Source organism: Xiphophorus maculatus, chromosome 3 (assembly GCF_002775205.1).
Source record: "Xiphophorus maculatus strain JP 163 A chromosome 3, X_maculatus-5.0-male, whole genome shotgun sequence".
Lineage (NCBI taxonomy): Eukaryota > Metazoa > Chordata > Actinopteri > Cyprinodontiformes > Poeciliidae > Xiphophorus > Xiphophorus maculatus.
The window spans coordinates 19,401,271-19,422,100 of record NC_036445.1 but is presented as its reverse complement, the minus strand read 5'-3'; the positions used below and the strand labels follow the sequence as shown (position 1 = coordinate 19,422,100).

Here is a 20,830-nt window from a genome sequence, read left to right as displayed (position 1 = left end):
GAATTACACCATGAGACTTGAGGCTTTTTGGGTCTGCTGCAACAATACTTTATACAAAGTATTGATTTAGATCTTAATTTGTAAAAAAAAAAAAAAAAAAATTAAATAAAAAACTATTACACCATTAAGTCGATACATAAAATCCTAAGAAACTACACTGTGATTAATAAAGTTTAAAAAAAGTTGATGGGTTGTAAATATTTTGTGGCATATTGCATTGTATAGCTCTCAAGATAAAAATGATAAAATAAATCATCAAGACAACTCAGGACCTAGAAACAATGTAAGCAGGTGCAACTGTTTTTCTTAGGTCTCAATAATTATACACCCATTAAAGCTTACAAAACAAAATATTTCTCTGTGAACAAATATCATGACCAGAGGTCAACAAATGTCCTCCTACCTGCAGATCTGGATCTGGAACTGGGATATTGTAGTATTCCCCCTCATCCTGTGCAAGCAGCTTGAACCAACCGCATATAGGACGTCTGAAGATCTCGCTGACGCCGAATGAGAGCGCTCCCATGAAATCATTCCTGGACGTCCGGTCCCAGTCCCACACCTCCACAGACAGACGCCTGTCCCACTGACTGCCTCGCACTGAGCTGAGGAAACCCAAACTTCAAACTCAAGTGGGGAAGTTTTAAGTTTTATCTGACTTACAAGACGCAAAACAGGACAGAATAATATCTTAAACAAACATAATACATCTCAGCATATTTATACATTTCCTCCAGGATTTTTATTCCTGCTGTTAGATTTCCACCTGGGATTAAATTTCGCAGGGACTCACAAGGTGAAACTCTCATTCCAGACCGGATTGAGTGTTGAGCGGATGGTCTTCGTCTTCTGTTTGCTGTGGCTTTTTGGGTCTGGAATCAGTTTTAGTTTCACATATGGGTCTGACAAACCATTCGGATCCATGGGCATCAGATTGCGAGCCTCCCGAACTGCAGGGCCATAACAGAATAAATCAATTAAAAAGGGAATAAATCTTTCATCATGTGGATGAAAGTGCATTTTGGTTTATAACCCAACACCTCCTCTCACCTGTGACGTAGATATCCTCTTTGTCTCCTCTGATGGTCAGGTGGATTCTCCCTCTTTTCTCCGTGTGATCCTGACCACACAGACTGGGAACGCTGGTCTCGCATCGCCGATGGACATTCATGTCGCAACCTTAACGTGAAGAAGACGCAAACAAACCAGCTGTAACACGTGACAATACAAAAGATATGAAAGTGTGAAATAAACAATATGTAAAAATGTAAAATAATTTTAAAAAGAGACCTTTTTGAACTCCTTAGATTGATGAAATAGTATTGAGTTTTCCCATATTTGTTTGGATAACCTTGATAGTACAGCAATCAGTTCATGTCATATGTACAAAATAAATAAATATACATTTCCTCTGTAATAAAAATGTTGCTTTGTAAAAAAAAATCGTTTTCTAGACTATGATAATGGAAAGCTCGCTATATTTGTCCAAATGCTTGTCAGAAATCTTCATAAAATTTATTTAATCTGGACAAATTGTATTGTATGGGACAAATGTACTCATTAATCACCATTGTGTGATCAATTGTTTTTGATTTTGCAGGGTAAAATATGGGCTGGGTGATTTCCAATTTCACTTTTCACAACTAATTTCCTGTCACAACCATTCCTGTGGTTGGAAGTCCTTTTACTGTGAAGCTAGAGAAACTCCTAACCCCTTCCCTACTTTTGCTGTACACTGTTAGTCAGATGGCTTAAAGAGAACTACTACACCTCTCTCTTGCTGACAAAACATACAGATTTTATAATATTTTTGGGCACCACCAAGCTCTCTTACTGAGATAACACTGTTTCAAAACCACAGCTGGTGAGTTACAAGACTCATGTCTGTGAAGCAGCTGACTGCACATTATTTTAGGTTAAAAAAAAAAGTGTTCCTTCTCAGTTATAAATTTAATTAATTAGATCATGTTGAACATTTTGCAAAAACAATGTGTTTTTGCAAAACAAAACTGATGTTTTCACTCAGTTATCTCACTGTGAGAATCTACCTTCCTGTCATTTTTCACGTTTTCCCTCCCTTTGAAGATGCAGCGATGAATTTTACGTTTTCTTCAAAGCAAACTGATATCAAACCCAGCAGCTCATTAGGAATATCCGCACAGTGCAGCGGGTCAGACTGGACAGTGAAACTCACAGGTACATTTCATGCCCTGGTGTATGAGTCCGTACAGCAGCGATCCACAGTGATCGCAGAACGTGGGGCTGGAATATGTGTGGATCTTAAATGTGTGTCGACTCTTCAAGTCCTGGAATGAAAAAACAAACAAGCAAACAACCAAAAAAAAACAAAAAAAGAGCGAGAGAATCCACTCATTAAGCAGCACAACCATATGCACACATTTTCACACATTTATGGTGTGGGTGACTACTGATGGTACAAGCCAATATGATCTCTCCACTGGAAGAGGAAATTCACTGCATCTAGGCAAGGTTGTGAGTATGTTAGTGTATATTTACTGTACAGGAAGGAATGATTCATTTTTATCTCTTAATAACCGCTCCGCTACCCTTTCTCCCAAACTGTATTCCCTCCCTCGTTGCTATTAATAACTGCTGTCACCCCACTTCTCCTGAGGAAAAGACAAATCTCCCTAATATCCTCAAGATGCCACACAGAGGAGGGCTGAGGAGTCTGCTGCTCTCTCCATCGTCTAATTCTCACTCTTATCAGTCTTTCTCACCCCCTCCTGCATCCCTCCTTGCCACACAACCTTCCTCTCTATCTTAAACTCCCTACATCCTCTTGCAGGATGACATGACATGAGCGTAGATGTCACAGATGAGAGGCAGAGGAAGAACGGATTGGCGGATGAGTCATGCACGCATGCCATCAGCGACGAGCGGGAAGGCTAAATGTGTGGATGATGGTGCGCCGCATAAGTCCAGGCGAAGGTGGGAAACTTGAGGATATAAATGGAAGTGCAGAAGCCGATAACAGGAACACTCACATCAGGCCTGGGGGCAGTCACAGATCCGGGACATGTGAAGGTGACAAACTCGTGGCATCTTTTATGGACCACAAAACTGCAAACTGGAGAAAACAGGGAGGATGAGCCTGAAAATTGTTATCAGTTTTCCACAGAACTATATCAGAGAAAATAAAAATAACAGGCAACAAAACAGCAGGCTAATCTCTACCTTGACACTGGAATCCCTGCTTGCCGATGCCCCTGAACGAGAAAGACACATGGCTTAGGACACAGAAACAATCTGCTCTCACTCCTCTTCAACGTGAAACTGTCCCATTCAACCTCAACAAACTCTATTTATATAAAAAGAAAGTAAAAAAACAAAAAACAAAAAAAAACATCAACGGTTGCTTAAGAAACTCAAAGCATTTTTTGTGAAGCAGCCAAGTAGCTGACTTGGTCATACAGAAGCACACAGACTTAATTCTTCTAAAACACCAGCTTGCTCCCTGTGTCTCCTCAGAGCTTTAATTGAATAATTAAAGCCATTGATTGGCCAAAGCGTCTATTCAGCAGCTGGCTCGGTGTGAGTCAAGTTGATTTGGTTGTTTAAAAAGTCAAACAATTGAGATACGCTGGAGAGCTCCACAACAATCATACCAAATGTGCCCAGGGAGTTTAAACTGACCATAATCACTGATCAGCAATCAGTTCACCATCTGGCTGAGAAACGACTAAAGATGGGCTTGAAGAAGGCAATCTGATCCCTGATCAGCATGCAGCAGAAGTCTCTGGAGCCCCGATGCTAGAACAGTATATATACCAGCAGGGGGCGCTAAAGAACCAGGCATTGATTTACAGAGAATTCACTGCTTTTTTTTTTAATATGGAGAAGTGTATCTTAGATTTAACTACTGAATAGACTGAATAAATGCTTCAGTTAACAGGTAAACAATACCAGCTTCTCCTTAGAAAAGTCTTGCTAATAAATCTACAAAGACAGGAGGATTTATTCTGAAAAATGCTTAAGATTTCTTTACTGTATTGAAAGTATTGGAAGTGGCATAGCATGGACAATAAACTTAGGGAAAATAATGTTAAAATATCACCTTACCCACATGTCCAGGACATGCTGACCTGGTTTTAACTCATGGTTGAAATATTTCCATTAATGATTAATTCTCAAATTAAATTAGAACATTTTAAACACACTGAGACATATTTATACCATGCAGGATAGCTTCATGTTCCAACACTGCTTTGCGTCTTTCCTGACCTATTTGCTTTGGCCTCCATGTTGTTGTTTGTTTACTTATGTTAAAAAGACCTAAAAGACCTCTGAGGCCTTCACAGAACAGCTGGATTTATTCTGTGATTTGATTATTCCTGACTTTGATTTCACCTGACTTTATTTTGGGTTATCAGACCAAAGGGGGTTGAAAACAAACAATAAAGTTGATTTCCCTTTTGGTGTAAAAACCCCCCCACATATTTGTTCACTCTTAATTGCACATTTGTTGGTCTAGCAAATAAAATCTGATAAATTAATATTCGTCAGTGTAATATGTCACAATATTCAAGGAGTATTAATATGTTTGCAAGCTACTTTTTACATGTTTAAAAACAACTGCTGCAGACATAATACTAGGAAATAGAAGGTGAGTTGCTCTAACCTGTGATGTTTCATTAAGATGTTTTTCATTTAACATGTTTTTATGACTTTTGCTTGCTAAACACATAAGAAATACATATCTTTTCATACACATGTGATCTATTCTAAGAAAAATAACTATTTTCTAAGTGATCTGCTCTTGTTTTGCTGATCACTTCACGTGCATCATGTCAGTCCTCATCCGCTGTCATTCTAAATACTCCCTAGTTTCCTTTATTCGGTCTCAGCGCCTTGCCTTTGTTTCACCTGGTACTATTCATCATCATGTCAGCTTGTATTCCTGCTCTCTTTAGTTCTGGATTACTCCATTTGTGACTTCCTGCGTTGCAGCACATTCATTCATTCCTTTTAGTTAAATAAAAGTTTGATAACACACCTGACTGCCTTCTAACTGTCAGGGTGCATCTGGGAGCTCATTCACACCACGCCTTAAAAGATATTGCAGATCGGGGATGAAGTGGAGTGAGCTTGCATTTAAGACTTCCTCTAACTCGGTGATTGTTGTTACTGCTCTTCTCCAAGACTGTGCACTTCGTTTGAAGCATTTGCAAAATAATTGAAGTCAAGGGGATCAAAACTGCTGACTGAGTTAATAAAATATTATTTCAGTAGATAGTTTAGGTATTTGTTAGAGAAAATATTTGTTTGCTCTAACAAACAAATATTTGTTTGTCATACTAATTTGTCTCCAGTAGGACAAATTAAAACAAATTACTGTCATTTAAATGTAAACCCTTAAAGTAGATATGGTGGTTTAAAGTGTAACAAAAGGCTGTGTGAACATAATAAAATAATTAAATAATAATCTGGTCACTGTAGGATAAAATGCTTGACTGAATGCTTCAATATGGCATCCACAAATCTAACAAAGCTGTTTTATTGACAAACTATAACTAAGCAACTGATGGCAAAAACACTAAATGTCACAAAACATGTCAGCAACATTTTAAAATGAATGCATTTTATTACTGACTGCTATTTTCTTCTAAGTATAAGCATGTAGAAGTCTTTGTTTTGTATGAACCACTGTGTGAAACTGGTGCCATCTGTCACACTTGACTATTTTACAACTGGTTTTCACAAACAAGTAGGACTTAATGAACTCACTGCTGCCATTCAGGGAACATGCTCAGATAAGCTTTCCACCTCTCCTCTGCCATCTGCCCACATCCACACTGTTAGCAGCATGTAAAAGTGTGCTAAACATTTCATCAAAGGAAACATAAACCACAGGTGGAAATATTTTATGTCTATGGGGGAATTTGTCTGCTCGTGCCTCTGAGATTGGGTTCCTCCCTATTTATCTATTAAAGTTGGTTTGTCATTAATTGTCCTCATAGATTCTGACAATGACAAGTAATCTGTTACATTAAATTAGAGAAGACGTTACTACTCATTTCCTCATGAATCTTTTTCCTTTCTTTATCAGCGGTGATTATTTTAGACATTTATGTTTAGTTTGGTGTTAAAAAACACATGTTGTGTAAATTAAAATAAATGTATTACTGTTTTCTTATACAAAAATTTTAGTTTACGTAATAGGAAATTGGTAACTACAGCTTACAGCTGGAAATGAGCAACATACAGTAATGCAAAAGTCTTGGATGGTGGCAAAGACTGACTTGAAAACTGAGTAGAAAACATTTCTACTGAAGTTAAATATTTACATGTCGCTTTGTTTTATTTCTAGAGGTTACATGATTAAATAAATCAGGGCCTCCTTTATGTATTTTGAGGTTTGCAGTGACACACTGTAGCTGTAACTGAGATGAAGTCATCACTGAGGCTACATGTAAATCTAATTTAAACAATGGATCAATGCAAAGTCTGAACCTAGTCCTGAGGTAGACTTGTATATTTCACTAAGAAAAGTTACTTGCTTATCACCGAAAGCATGTAAATCATGTAGAAATGCTAAAACGCATAAACTGTAATTGAAAGAAAACATCTGACTCAGTGTGAGCTGAATCATTTTAGAAAGAACAGCTACAGTTATAACACTTCATCTAAGCGTTAAGCATTTAAACAATTTAGAAAACAGTGGTAAATATGGAAACATGTTTATGTATTTGTCCTGTACTGGTGGACGGTAATGACACATATTATATCTATACTTTAAGCAGGTTAGATGTACTGTGCAAAGGTATCACCAGAGACGATGCTGAATTAATTTTATATGTCAATTGTTCCACATAAATTTTCATTTCCAACCAGATATACTGCATTCTTGAACAGCAGTAGTATCTCTGTGTTTTTGAACTTGACTTATTGAGTTTCCGCAGCAACATAGACACAATGAGTTGCTTACACAGTGTTTCCGAGGCAAATCGGGATACGAGTTTAATTTACATTATTAAAAAGTCATTAATCCTTGATCAACATCGATAAAACCATAAACAGCATGTATTTAGGACCTTGGACTTATAAATCATACGCATAGCGTCAAATAGAGTTTGTACTGATGTGTAGCACAGCAGATAAAGACACTATGCTGGGAAATATGAGCTTACTCTACTCCTTTTCAAAATTGCAAAAGTTATATTGCTATTATTTTTTTACTATTCATACCTAGTCATGTATGTATGAATGTATCATTGTATCCAATGCATGAAAAAAAATTTAGAGCTCAGGAACAAGAATATGATAAGGAACCTTCTTTCATTCTTGGATTGTGATTAAACAGCACATATTAAAATTTGTAATGTCGTCTTGCAGTAAAACAGCCCTTTTTTTCACCACAGTGAATTTTCCCAGAGTGTGGAAGTTGTCTCAGGTTTTCTTCTGCACTGTGGCAGTTCTTGTATGAATGGTGCACTGGCCTGGACCCCAAACCAAAAGATTTATGCAGAAAATGATATCAAATTCCAGACCAGGATCAAATGCAGGGCAGCCCTGCATAATGCCTGTCTCCCTGTTCCCAGCAAGCTGACACCTACTTAACACTTGGAGCTTCAGACTCACCAACTGACACCTAACACATACACAGCAGCAACAGAAAACTGTTTTAGGCCACAATTACTATGTATTTCTTAAAATATGTTTTCACTGTGCACTCCCTTTGTTAAGGCTGTTTATATGCCCATGTGGACCTTATTAAGAACTTGAACTGCTCACAGAGTTCAAAAACATACAGATTGTTAACTAGTAAGTTTAGGCTCAACTCTGTGCGTATACAGTTGTAAGTCCTCTGTGATGCTGTATTGGACTTTTGATAGACTGGAAGCCCATCAAGAACGTAGCCTGCCTCTTGCTTATTGACTGCTGGGTCCAACCTAGTTTCACTGCAATGCTCCACATGAAAAGCCTGGGCTTTTTATCCTCTTCCACAGAGAAAAGCAGTTTCTCTATGTAAGATCTGCAGTTTTTCTCATTCATCATGCATTGTTAAACAGTTTAAAAAATGATGTTTTTCACCTCCTCCAAATATTACCGAGATGTAATTCCGTTATAATAAGTTGCAAAAGACAACAACATTCAGCTTCCTGAATTCTGCACATTGACTTAAAAACCAAAGTATTCACCATAACATTAATCTTTTAATTAATCAGAAAAACCCTCCAGGGGCCTCAGACAGCCAGGTGAGGGCCGCTGCGCTGACATCTTGTTTAAAGGAAGACAGTTTTCACCCTGAAATAAGTTCAGCTGCTGCCAGCAAAGACAGCAGCCAGTTGGGGAAAAGTCCTGAAAGATACCCAGAGGCTGCTGGCAGAGTTGGCGCCCTGCATCAACATATGGTACATCCCCACCATATGCCCACGCATACGAGTTCTTCTACACACAAATGGCTGCTACGAAGTCTTCTACAAACCGAACACACTCACAGCTTGGTATCGTTTTGTTTGTTTGTTTAAAGAATATCAGCGTGACAGAGGTTGACTGTAAATTGTTTGGTAGTTACTTCACTGCTCCTACTTTTGCAGAAAAAAATTTAAAAATTCCATGAAGCTGTTTTTGTAAAACTGTCAAGGCCAGCTCTTCATCACCAGGAATTATAAGTCTGTTTTTTTAACTTCTTACACTGCATTCTTCACATAATTGAATTAAAATGTATTTTCTAGGACAACAATCTTACAAACTGCTGAAAATATTTTCTAAAATGCAAACTTTAATCTAAAGAAAAACAAAAACACACACACACACCCCAGTTAGTGTTGAAAGTGTACAATCCTGGCACTCCAGTTTGATCTATCTGGGATTTGAGGGTGAAATATTTTTTAGTTCAGCATCACTGAAATAATAATGAGGAGGCCAAACTAAACTCAATAGTTGTCAGTTTGGATATTTGAGCTCAGTTCTGTTTCTGTTTTTTATCATCCTGACTATGCCACTTAGGATTAAAATTGACTAAGGTCTTAAAAACACTTTTCTCAAGACTGCTGAAATTTTCTGGAATAGAGCGTCTGCCATTTAAAGTCAGCTTAATGAGATCCCAGAAAAAAAGAGCAAGAGTGACCTGACTGTCCTGAAGCTATTTGAGGCATCGAGTAACAAAACTCTTCCCCTTTCTCACCCATCACTGAGCGCTGCTAGCCAGCTGGCTGAAAAAAAGGCCACTATGAGAAGGAGAGATCTCGGTGTTCTGAAACATTTCACAACATGTCATAAAAAATACAGTCATTGTGGTGCAACTTTCAGTGGCATGCAGGCAAAGCAGCTGGATTAACCTACTAACCCCAGCTTGCTATACTTGAGTTAGACCCGTTAAAAAAAGAATGACAGAGGCATTCAATTCAGAGCAATAAATGCAACAAATAAAGCTACAATGAGGTTTAGCTTGATTTTTGTATTTGCTTTAGTCAGTGTATTTGAATCAAAATAACTGCAACCAAAGGATGTACATTACACTATTTCAAATATGATTAAATTTTGGCACCAAGATTAATTATTGTTCATTTATTTTAGCTACAGAAAATAGATCCTGCAATGCAATTTTGTTTAAACAAAATCATCAGCTGTTCTGATTGACAGACCTGTAAATTTGAAACCCATCTCTATATTTTTTCATAAGTTCACAATTTAATTTAATGCTTGTATCTTAAAATCCATCTGGAGTATTGCACTTAAATTATGAACAGCTCTTCACAAGTTCTCTGAAAGCTTTGAAATATCGTTTAACCTTTTGGGGTCCCTTTATTTTGTTTTCCACCTGTGTCCCTTGCACACAAAAAGGCTTTGTTATAGCTTGAAAGGTAGAATGTTTTTGCATCGGTATATTTTTTCAGATTTTTTAATGAATACCACTATAGCTTCAGTCCTCAACATACAAATAAGAAAGTTAATAGCACTCTTAGTGATAAAAGTTTCTGTTTTGAGAAATTTTACAAGAATCCCCCCTAAAACTTGACCAAATTAGATGCAATTTACAATAGCATTGTGAATGTTATGCAAAAATAAGCTTCAAAGAATGTGCCAAGAGACCCAGGTGAGAAAAATTTGGAAGCATTTTATGTTCTGAGGAAATTGTAGTTAACTATCCGCCCAAATGGACATCATACATCACCGGCAAAATCTCACCTCATATTTCTACCATCTGTTCTTGAGAAAACTTCAACAGCAGTAGCTGCAAAATGTATTTCATAAAATTAGACTGAACTAAATTACAGCTTACAAAAAACTGAGGGGGTAATTTTTACATTCAATATCTTTTTTTTATTTCATAAGACTGAATCACATGACTGAATGATCTCCACGTACAGCAAATTAAATAACATCTAAGTCAAATGAAGGTTACGCTAGACACACTGCTAACATGTTATGAATGTTACAAAAGAAAGGACTACACTGAATCAGGTGACTATCCTGAAATATCCCTAAGATTAGTTTTAGGAATAAAAGAAAGCAGAATATCAGATATTGAAATTCCTTGGTTGTAATGACAGTGCATTGGAATTAGGTTTTATATCACTCAGTTCATTAATGAGACTTTTTAGCACGATGAGCAATTAGTTTGTTGTTTTTGTTGTATGTGAAGTGTTTGAAGGTTTCAAAACAAAAAGCTAAATATTGGTAAATGGCTGAATATGTAGCTTTAACAATGTTTTTACATTATTTTAAAGTTTGCATTCAGGGTTTCATGTAATTATTTGTCACGTGTGTTTACATTTCTAAATCCATGATGTTCGCGTAGGTGGACAAAGGAAATCCAATTTACAAAGTCACAAACTGCTCAGATACCGGCAAGTTTAGAAAGTGATTTTCATTTGACCAAGAAGGTTTTTTTTTTTTTTTTTACATGAAACGAGGCAGGTATCTTTCAAAAGGCACTAAAAATCTTATGAATCCCAAATCAATTTAAAGAAAGCTCTTTATTCACATCTAATTAAAACATATATTTGATAGATCAATATAAAACATTATTTATACTGTTCTCAATAATTAATGGGATTTTTTAAAAAGCATGACACCAATCAAACCCTACTTATAATTGCAGATCACGTTTTGCACATTTCCACTGGTATATTGACAATTTATCTGTGGTGATGAGCTCCAGGTCTTTAAGGCTGGAATGCCTCGCTGCCATCACCCTAATCTTTAGGCACTCTGGCTGCTTTAAAATCTTAATTTTACTTCTAGTCTGAAAAAAAAAAACATGTTGGTCAAATTAAAAGAGGTTTTAACATAAATCTACCAGAGCTATGAACAATTTTGGCCAAAAATCTTTTTTTTTTTCTTTTTAACAAACATATCTGAAAGTCATCCATGCACTTTTTTGAAAAGGACGTATTGTAAGAAAAAAATGGAATGAATGTTTTGGATTCTTTGAAATAAACAAATCCTGGGTGAGTGCATTAATGTGTTATATTTTAGTGTAAATATCACAGTAATGTAAAATTCAATCTCATATTAATTCTTGCTCAGTCCTGGCAGGGTTTTGCTTGTGTGAATTTTGTGTGAGACAGCGCATGAAGTTCCCAAACTGACTCCTGCATGGTGTGGGCAGCAGTGTGGAGATGAGGTTGTGTGAACACATCAGGTCAGTGTGGGCAGTATCTCCAGCTGGCAGCTGGAATTGAAGGAAAAGGGAAAAAACGGTGAAAGCCAGCACTAGATTGGGAGTTGGGACGCCTGAGGAGGCAGCATATGATCTGCTGGGGTGGTTTCTTTGTGAATGTGCAACAGTGTGTGAATTTGTGTGTGTGTGATTTACCATATAAAGTCGGTGCAGTGGCTGCAGAAGGTGGGCTGCTTGAAGAAGCGTGCTGTGAACTGATGGTCTTTCACCTCGACAATCCTCTTGTGTTTGAGCGCTCCCTTCCTCTGAAACACAGGCACCCTGGGTGGAGGGGAGAGGGGAGAGGGCAGCGGGGAGGATGGCGATGTGGGGGAGGTCAGCGTCAGGGGGGAGAGGGAAGGGGACGGGGAAACCGGGGTGGACATGACGTCTGCGGGATGCAGGAAGAGGAGGCTGAGAGCTGTGTGTTGGGGAAGGTGGGTGGCGGGAGGAGAGGCCAAGGACATGGAGGACAAAGGACAAAGGTCATGCAGAGACAGGAGTGATATTAATGGAAGAAGAATGTAGGGTAAGGACCAGAGACAGAGTGGCGTGATGAAGGGAAAGATCGAGAAGAAGGTGATGGAAGGAGTGCAGAGAGAGCGACAAGTACAAAGCGAAAGAAAAGAAAAAGGAGAGAGGCATGATGAAGAAGACAGGAAGGTTAATTCAAATACAGACAAAAGTCTCCTGAGAAACTCAGAAAAGCTAAACAATTAGCTCTACTTGCTGTGTGTCCCACATACTGGCTGTCCATGCTGCTGCACCCCTCATTTGCTATGAATACCCACACCTCCACCCATACCTCAGTCGTTATGTCAACTACCTCCTGTTGCCATGTCAACAACACCCCACCAGCTGCTCCAGTATTGGAGCCTGCATCCTCTCATCGTCTTCCTGCCTGCCCTTATTAGCAATTAGTCCTATTTCTGCAGAAAAGTTTGGACCAGAATATCATGAGCGTGTCTGCCGGGAATGGGACGTGCAGAGAAAAAGTGCAAAATGGCAAAGATTAGATGGAAGAAGTGAGTTGCATCCTGCTGAATGATAAATGAGATTCAATGAATAAATAAATAAGACTAGGTCAAAAAATAAATGATAAAATGATGATGTCTCAGCAAAGAAGCAGTTAAAAAAGGTGAGTGGAATTAAAAATGGTCTAGTGATACAAACACGTGACGGAAAATACTAAAGATGTGCACCAAGCTGTACTTAAAATACCTTAGTTTGTAAGAAAATCCTTGCCAAAAACAGTCGTCCCCTCTTCCTGTCCTTGACTCTTCGTCTGAATGCCTTCAATTGATAATTTGGGATGCACCTATAGCTGGTCAACTCAAACGAGAAAAAAATAACAAACCCCAAAAAAGAGGTAGAGAAGCCAGAAAAAGCAATGGCTAGGAGAAGAGAAGCAGCTCAAGAAACAAAAAAGGACAACATAACTTCAAATGAATGCAACAGGCAATTGGAGTGGTTCAAGTTTTTAAAGAAGCAAACACAGGATTGAAGTGGTATATATCCTTTAACCCAGAGGCAGGGTGAGTGGGAGTACGAGATGGAGAGGTGGTATTCTCTTTCCAAGATTGATTCGGTTTTACGAGGAAGAGGATGAGAGATGGAGAGAGAATAAGAGAGAAAGAGAGGGTGGAAAAAGTAGAGAAAGAGAGAGCGAAAGAGAGAAAGAGAGAGGAGAAAGATTGAGGGGAATAGGCGGCGATTCATTTTGAAATCTGGGTTACTTCTCTCAGGAGAGGGTGAGGGAATCACAGCAAGGAGGACGGAGAAAGCAGAAGCTGCCATTTTGCCACAATCAGTACAGTATGGATATTTAAGTGCCAACTGCTTCCCACTTCCTATTGAGCCAAACAAAAGGAGGAAGAGGAAGAAGAGAGGAAGAGCCCTGCTTGGACCAAAAAACCTCCAACAACAACAGAGGCAGAGAATCCAAGGAATGCTCAATTTGGTTCTGGTCTAAGATTCGATCTGAATGACAAGACGATCACCAGGCCTGAGGAATGAGCAGAGGCAGCATGTCTACTGCATATCAATGATCTGAGATCAGAACAAGTGGTGACATGATAAACACAACAGTGCCCCACTCTGCACTGAAACCAGGTCAGCTGAGCCGAAAGGGAATGGTAGTTTCCTTCTGAGAGGGGATAGCGGGCTATCGATAGTAAATATACACACATAAACAAAAAATGTTACAATAAGGTCATCAGTCAAATAAGTTCAGCATTTAATGGGAGGAGAACAAGATTTATAGAGACGATAGCAGTGGATGGAGGGGATTAAACCTTTAAATATTCTGTCCTTTTAAAATCCAGACAGCAATTTGAATGTATTTATTAAGGTAGGGTGGAGGGAATGCATTAAAAAAAAATTTGTTTTGAACAAAACTATTGATCACTTGTCACACCTAAAAGCTGTGGGCCAGTTTCTCTTCCAAAGGCACTGGAAATCTTCCTAAAGGGCACAGCAGGAGATTTCAAATAAACATCTGTCCTGAAAAAGTTCAGATTCAAAATTCTGAAAAAATAACTCAGAAATGCTTCATCACACTCAAAGAACCCTCTCTCTGTGAAATGTTATCATGGGAAAATGCTAAAAGCAAATGATAAATGGGGATGGTCCAAACTATTAACCGTCAGAGAAGTAATATGTGATGAATAATAATACTGTATTGTTTTGTTCCCAAAGAAGTAAATTAAATTTTTTTGGTGACAAATTTTGAAAAATAAGAGTAAAACGTAATCTGAATGTCTCTCCACATAAAAAATAAACCAAGAATGTACAAGATTAAAAGTTTATGCCCCTCCCCTGCATATTTTTGTAAGGTAGAGACAATTCCCGCTTTCTGTGTTCAGGTCTTATGTCTTGCAGAGGTTACCAGCAGCAAATCCACTATCATATTTGGCATCACAGAGCAGAACGGCAGAGGTTCAGATTGAACACCATGTTGTTCAATAATTACAAACCCTGCTGATTTCAACCCATTGCATGTGCTTTGGGCAACAAACACTAAAAGCCAAGTAGATCATGTTGGCTGGTGAGCTTTAAATATGGCAGCTTTTCAATAATTGCTATGTAACCACATGTGTTTGCAAAACCCGACAGCAGGGTCTTTGAGGAAACTTGTTAAGGTCCAAAAACCAAACAGAGGCAGAGTTTTAATGTTTACATCTAACTCAACAGAAAAAACAATCCATATTTCCACAATGTCAATTTCTTTAGGCCTAAAGAACTTAATGCTTTCAAGCTGTTTTGGACCAAATCATATTTCAGTCCCTACAGAGTGAACAAATGTTTGCCCTCTCAATGTCAGAAATACAAACGCATGCACCCCCCCCCACACACACACACACGAGTAATCACTGTCCATGCACGGCTGTGGTCCTTAGCAGATCCTGCGAGGCGGGAGCAGAGAGGCAGGCGAGCAGGGGGACGATGGGGTGGATTGGTGTGGGACACAGAGACTGAAAGAGGGAGCGAGGGGTTGAAGGTCTAATTAATGGAAATGTAGGTTGTTAGTCTCCTGATGAGGACACAGGCAGAGAATTAATTAACAATTATAATTAGCAAGATTGTTAGAGAGCAAAATGGTGTCATCCAGAAAGATAAGGATGAGTTTGCACGCAGAAATGTGTGTATGTGCATCAAAGGCTATCGCTGAGTGCCTGTGGATGAAAAAATGAAACAGCTGTGCGAACATGCCGTGTCTGACAATGATATGTTATTTCAGCATTAGTCATGCAGAAACAGCAGCTGATTGGGCATGATAGGGGCTTTCCTGCACACAGACCGTCACCAAACGAGCTGCCTTTACTGACATCATTTTGTGGCTCATAAGACTCTCTCTCTCTCTCCATCAGCCTAATCTTTTATTAGTCATATTCTTCCTCTTTTGTCACAAACAAATGAGGAGGATGCATATGCATAGTGATGCACAGGGAAAGGAAAGAGTGACATCGTCACAAACATACAAGCTGAGGTACTGAAGTTAAACAGCACTTTTACGAACAAAACACAAAAAGCTTCAATTTCTTCTCCAGGCAAGATGAGTCAGCACTTGTGACTCTAAAGCTTCTGTATCAGGATGCTTTTGCATTCCCAACGAAGCGTGGATTCCAGTGTTTGATCATAGAAGCAAGTAGTGAGCTGGTGCACAGCCAGCCAGCAATGCATTAAACAACAAAAAGCACACACTCAGCAAAAACTCACTAATACAGCCAACACGATTTAAAGCAGTGACAGGGGCCTTCAGAAAAGCAAGGATAGATGAATTAATAAAGCAACATTAAAACTAAAGTGTCTCTAAATTGCTCCTTACCATCAGCCTCCATTCTTTCTTTTTTGGTCTACAGATGGCTATTTTATTTTTTCTGACCATGGCTTAATGAAACAGAAAATTCTGCACTGATAGAATCTTTTTTTGGGGTGTGGGGGGAAAGCAATCAACACTTCAGCAATTACATGCATCTATTATCATGTAACGAGCGCTCATTCGCATCGAGCTGCTGCTTCAACCTGGCAGGCTGACTTTCTCCTCCAAAGAAATTAAGGTAAATTGAGTTGCCTATCTGTTGTTCTTGGAATCAGGGGAGAAGTGCTGTCTGTGGTAATCATAACTGTCTATTAAATTTGTCTGCTCTGGACCAAAGTGGTTCAGTTCGCCAGTTTATCATGTTTTTCTGGTAGGGAGTATTTCTATTTGTTTTGTTAATGAAGAGTGGGGTCTGCTGTGTTTTTGGAAGAGAGCAACCAACCTCATAGCCAGTCAGATGAGACATTTGGCAGGCGATTATGGTCTGTCAACATGGACTACAAACTCTCAGTGTGGAAGCAAATATGTCTGCCCTTCATATTTGTTTTACTGCTGACCCGTCTCTCAGTGCAACAGAGGCTGGAATAACAAAGCTGAAAGTGGAAGCAGTACAGAAAAACGAGAAACAATTGTGCTAATCAAATCAGCTCTATAGAAAGATAAGGATGTTTAACGTATAACAATACTATAACTATATTGCTATATAACAATTCTTGGTTTTCAGTTTATGTTATCTCATGTAAGGATGTCCTGATCTTAACCCAGGTAATAATTTGGGTTCGTTATTACATTTTTAATGTCCTAATTTTGACATCTGCACTCTCAGCAAGGTGCATTGGCATTTTTTTCACAGCTAATGTTTAACAAGACAGATTTGTTTTCTTGCAAAACTGCATTATGGTTTGTACAAGTAATTATTTTTTCAAATTCGGCATTTCCACTTAGTTTAGTTTAAGCCTGTTTCACCCTTTATGTTGACCATGTGACCAACTCTGCCTATTGCCACTATTGCTAATGTATTGGTTTCTGATCCCATATTTTGCAACACGTGGTCAATTTAACAGGTTCATCGTGTGATAGAGAAACAAAGTGTTATTGGAAATTAAAAAACAGATCAGTAGAAGAAGCTAATTTTTTTTTTTTTTTTTTTTAAATAAACTGAGGGTTAATTTTGTTCTTTTTTTTTGCAGTATCACACTAAGTAATCTTTTACATTTGGATGCACAGAGTCTATTGTAAATTGGGTGATCATCAAGCAACTTCTACAACAACCAATAGCTACTCTCCATACTGTTGTCACAACTAATTTAGTAAACCAGCTTATTGAAGCTCACCTACAGCAGCACCTGTCGGGACAAAACAGCTGCCATTGTGAAGAAAAAGGGAGCCTGAAGCATCCAGAATGTCACTGGGAAATAAAGTATAAAACTGATGACATGTAGTCATATTTCATTTCACCTTAAAGCTACAGAGTTTTGAAGCACCCATGGCATTCATTGGATTAAATTTAATGAAATACTAGACTGGAACTCAGCATTGACAGATTCCTAATCTTAAGTAACTTAGACTGGTATATGATTCACTTTACAGGGTTTGGATGTCAACAAACCACATTGAGATAGATTCAAAGAATACAAATGGCACAATGCTAATGAAATAAATCCAGACTCCTACCCCTGGACAAACAGTCGAGCTGTGGCCTAACCAAGTTCTACTCATAGCAGCAGTGGCAATAGGGCATAAGATAAAATACCCCCTCTGCTCTGTCTCACTGTGCTTTCCTCTCACTAGCAGTTCTTCCTTTGTATATTCTGGCTCATAAAGATAGCCCCTTATTTATTCAGAAAATGCAACTCTGTTACTGTTGCAATGGCCTGTTTTTATTTTCATGTAGTTGTTTTGAAATAACACCAATGGTGTTACTCAGCTGTTTAGGCAGACTGGCACTGTTTGCAGCCTAAGTAGATCTCATTCAACGTTGTTTAAGAAAAGTGGCAACAAGCTTAATAACTGCATCATGCAAAAGGACAAAGATGATTGGTTGGCTCTGGTGTAATCATTTTTAGTTAGACTTGTTTTATGTGGCTAGAAATAGCAGGAATAGTCATTAGCCTCACTCTACTATGAAGACTTTATTCCTCTTTCTTAAAGGTCACTGACATAACTTCACCTTTGCAGCTTCCTGTTGTAATAAATTATGTAAAAATGGCCAATTTAATCAACATTTTTGATATATTCACACATTATTGTTTAGCCAACAGTGTAATAAATTACTATATCATGGGGGTGTTCTAAAAAAATTATCTAAACAGATAAATTGTAGTCTAAAACCAAATTTTAAACTGTAAAATTTGATGTGTTCTTTATGAGCAAAATGAGTAACAGTAGCCAAAATATATTTTTGGGGGGATTTCCCTGAAATGCAGGTCCCCTTTATTTATGACAAAATAATTGGCTACATCCTGTAGTAGTATAACAAAATACTACGATGATATTGATTGATTGATTATTATATATTTTCAATTGTTAATTTCTAACAAGTTATATGTTTAGCTTTATTGCTTTTGATTTCACATAATCCAAAATAAGAGAATATAACTTATCTTACCTAACTTTTAACTTATTCAAAACCAAGAAACTAAAACAAGAAACAAGTCCGAGTTGAGGTGAAATCTTATTCGAATTAGCTTTTGAAAGATCCAAATGCAGGCAACCAGGAGTGAGCAGATAGGCAGGTGGTGGTACCAAAAACACAAAACTTTAATAATTAATCTAAGGCACTGAAGGTCCAAAGGCAAAATCAAAGCAATGCCGGGAACACGGAGTCTGTAGTACAGAGGATCTGAGAACTGGCAGAGAAAGAGTAGTGAGAGGGGCTTGTGGTGAAGGGAAACGGGTGAGATGATTGAAAATATTCAGCAGGAGGGAAACTGGGGAAAACAAAACAAGAGAAACTAGGAACAAGAAGCTATGGTTAAAAAAAAAGGAAAATCAGAAATCCAAATAAAAACAACATGAAGAGATGTAACATTCAGACATTTTATGCCTTTCCAGTTTTGAATGTTTCCTACCCAACTTTATTTGATATATTGAATTTGCTGTTGTGAACTTTTTATTAATCCCATTAATTTTCACCCCCAATTTAGATCATCTGGACTTGCCTTGACAGCTGATACCTTTTGTGTCATTTTTATAAGCAACTCATACTCCACTGTTAATGCAGTTTTTTTCTTGACTTCAATAAAAAATAAAAATGGACCAACAATCAGCAGCTACTTCTAATTCTTTAGCATGATCATGGAGTCATAAGCTGTCATATTTTCTAGGATAGAACGAAAATCTCATGAATCATAAATTTGTATTTATTTTATTTTTAATAAGTAGATGTTTTCAAACAAAAAAAATAAAAATGATGCAGTTTTATGTTATTAAAGCTAAAGTTTAATCAGTAATATAACTTTATAACAAATTTATGTCAGATCATGATTTTTTGGCTGCACAGTGGCGCAGTTGGTAGCACTGTTGCCTTGCAGCAAAAAGGTCCTGGGTTCGATTCCCAGCCCGGGGTCTTTCTGCATGGAGTTTGCATGTTCTCCCTGTGCATGCGTGGGTTCTCTCCGGGTACTCCGGCTTCCTCCCACAGTCCAAAAACATGACCGTCAGGTTAATTGGTCTCTCTAAATTCTCCCTAGGTGTGAGTGTGCATGGTTGTTTGTCCTGTCTGTCTCTGTGTTGCCCTGCGACAGACTGGCGACCTGTCCAGGGTGACCCCGCCTCTCGCCCAGAACGTTAGCTGGAAATAGACACCAGCACCTCCCGATCCCACTAGGGACAAGGGTGTTAGAAAATGGATGGATGGATAGATGGTGATTTCTTGGTTAATGTCAAGTTGTCATAACAAAGACATTTTGAATAATGTCAACTTTGTATTAAAAGTGTCATGATTTACCAAATGACACTTTATGACAACAGTCATAAATATTCATGAAGACTTACTCATGTTCATGACGGTGTCATGAGTCTTATTCACAACCCGTCAAATAAAGTGTTACCAGAAAAACTAACCATAAAAAGTTATAGCTAGAACAATTAATGAAAATGGTGAATTAGTTTCTAGTTCAGTTGTGTGTAGTTTCTATTATTGGTGTCAAATATTACATATTTCTGAACTTTCACAATCAAAATTAAAAAAATTAAAGAATCTGCATTTTGTGTAGGTTAACTGAGTCACAATGTGACCAAACTAATTGTTTTGGACGTTAAGTTAAAGCTTATTTAGCTTGCCAAAAAACAAACAAATAATAATAATAAAAAAAAAAAAAAACAGAAACAAAAGTCAGCATTATGTTTAATGATTCATATAAAACACAGACTCACATTTTTGGCTCAAATGCCCATAAAAAAATAATGCGGTTATTAAAACCTGGACCAGAGAAGGAAATTATGATGCTGGCCTTTATCAACAGAAAAATGGATGATTTATTCCTGTTACTAACATTTGGTCAGATTCTGTCAATAAAAATGGTGCATTTGAATTCACAGCCAATCAATCCAGAAGGTTGCTTGTATAAGTATACCAGCCATGCACATTGAAACATATCACCATTCACACTCAGCAACACACTAAAAATATTTTAAAATCAACTGTGGGCTGCTAAAGTGTCTGCTGCGGGAAGGAAGAGGATGTTGTGAACAAACTGCGCTTGAGGGGAAGGATGAAAGCGAGAGGGCAGGGGAATTCAGGATAACGGGGGCGATTGGATAATGAGGCGAGAGGAGAACAAGGTAAAGTCTGTGGATATCTTAATCTTCATCCCAGTTTTCTAGGATGAATTCCCGCTGGGCAGGTGGCACACACACACAGACACACACCACAA

General features: G+C 38.0%; 1 protein-coding gene across 2 annotated transcripts in view; it reads right to left on the bottom strand.

Annotated features, from left to right (window-relative positions):
• Positions 1–19,330, bottom strand: part of LOC102229029 (protein kinase C gamma type-like) — a 33,862-nt gene extending 14,532 nt beyond the window's left edge. The window contains exons 1-8 of one of the 2 annotated variants that reach the window (XM_023330754.1): positions 12,854–19,330; positions 11,789–12,053; positions 3,199–3,230; positions 3,009–3,091; positions 2,195–2,306; positions 1,051–1,179; positions 794–950; positions 404–605 (exon numbers count right to left, since the gene is read on the bottom strand). In XM_023330754.1, the coding sequence (XP_023186522.1) occupies positions 404–605; positions 794–950; positions 1,051–1,179; positions 2,195–2,306; positions 3,009–3,091; positions 3,199–3,230; positions 11,789–12,018 (945 nt within the window). In that variant the 5' untranslated portion in view covers positions 12,019–12,053; positions 12,854–19,330. Of the gene's footprint in view, positions 1–403; positions 606–793; positions 951–1,050; positions 1,180–2,194; positions 2,307–3,008; positions 3,092–3,198; positions 3,231–11,788 lie in introns of both variants that reach the window. The other variant, XM_005814455.2, reaches the window with a different exon arrangement.
• Between the last annotated feature and the right edge of the window lie 1,500 nt (positions 19,331–20,830).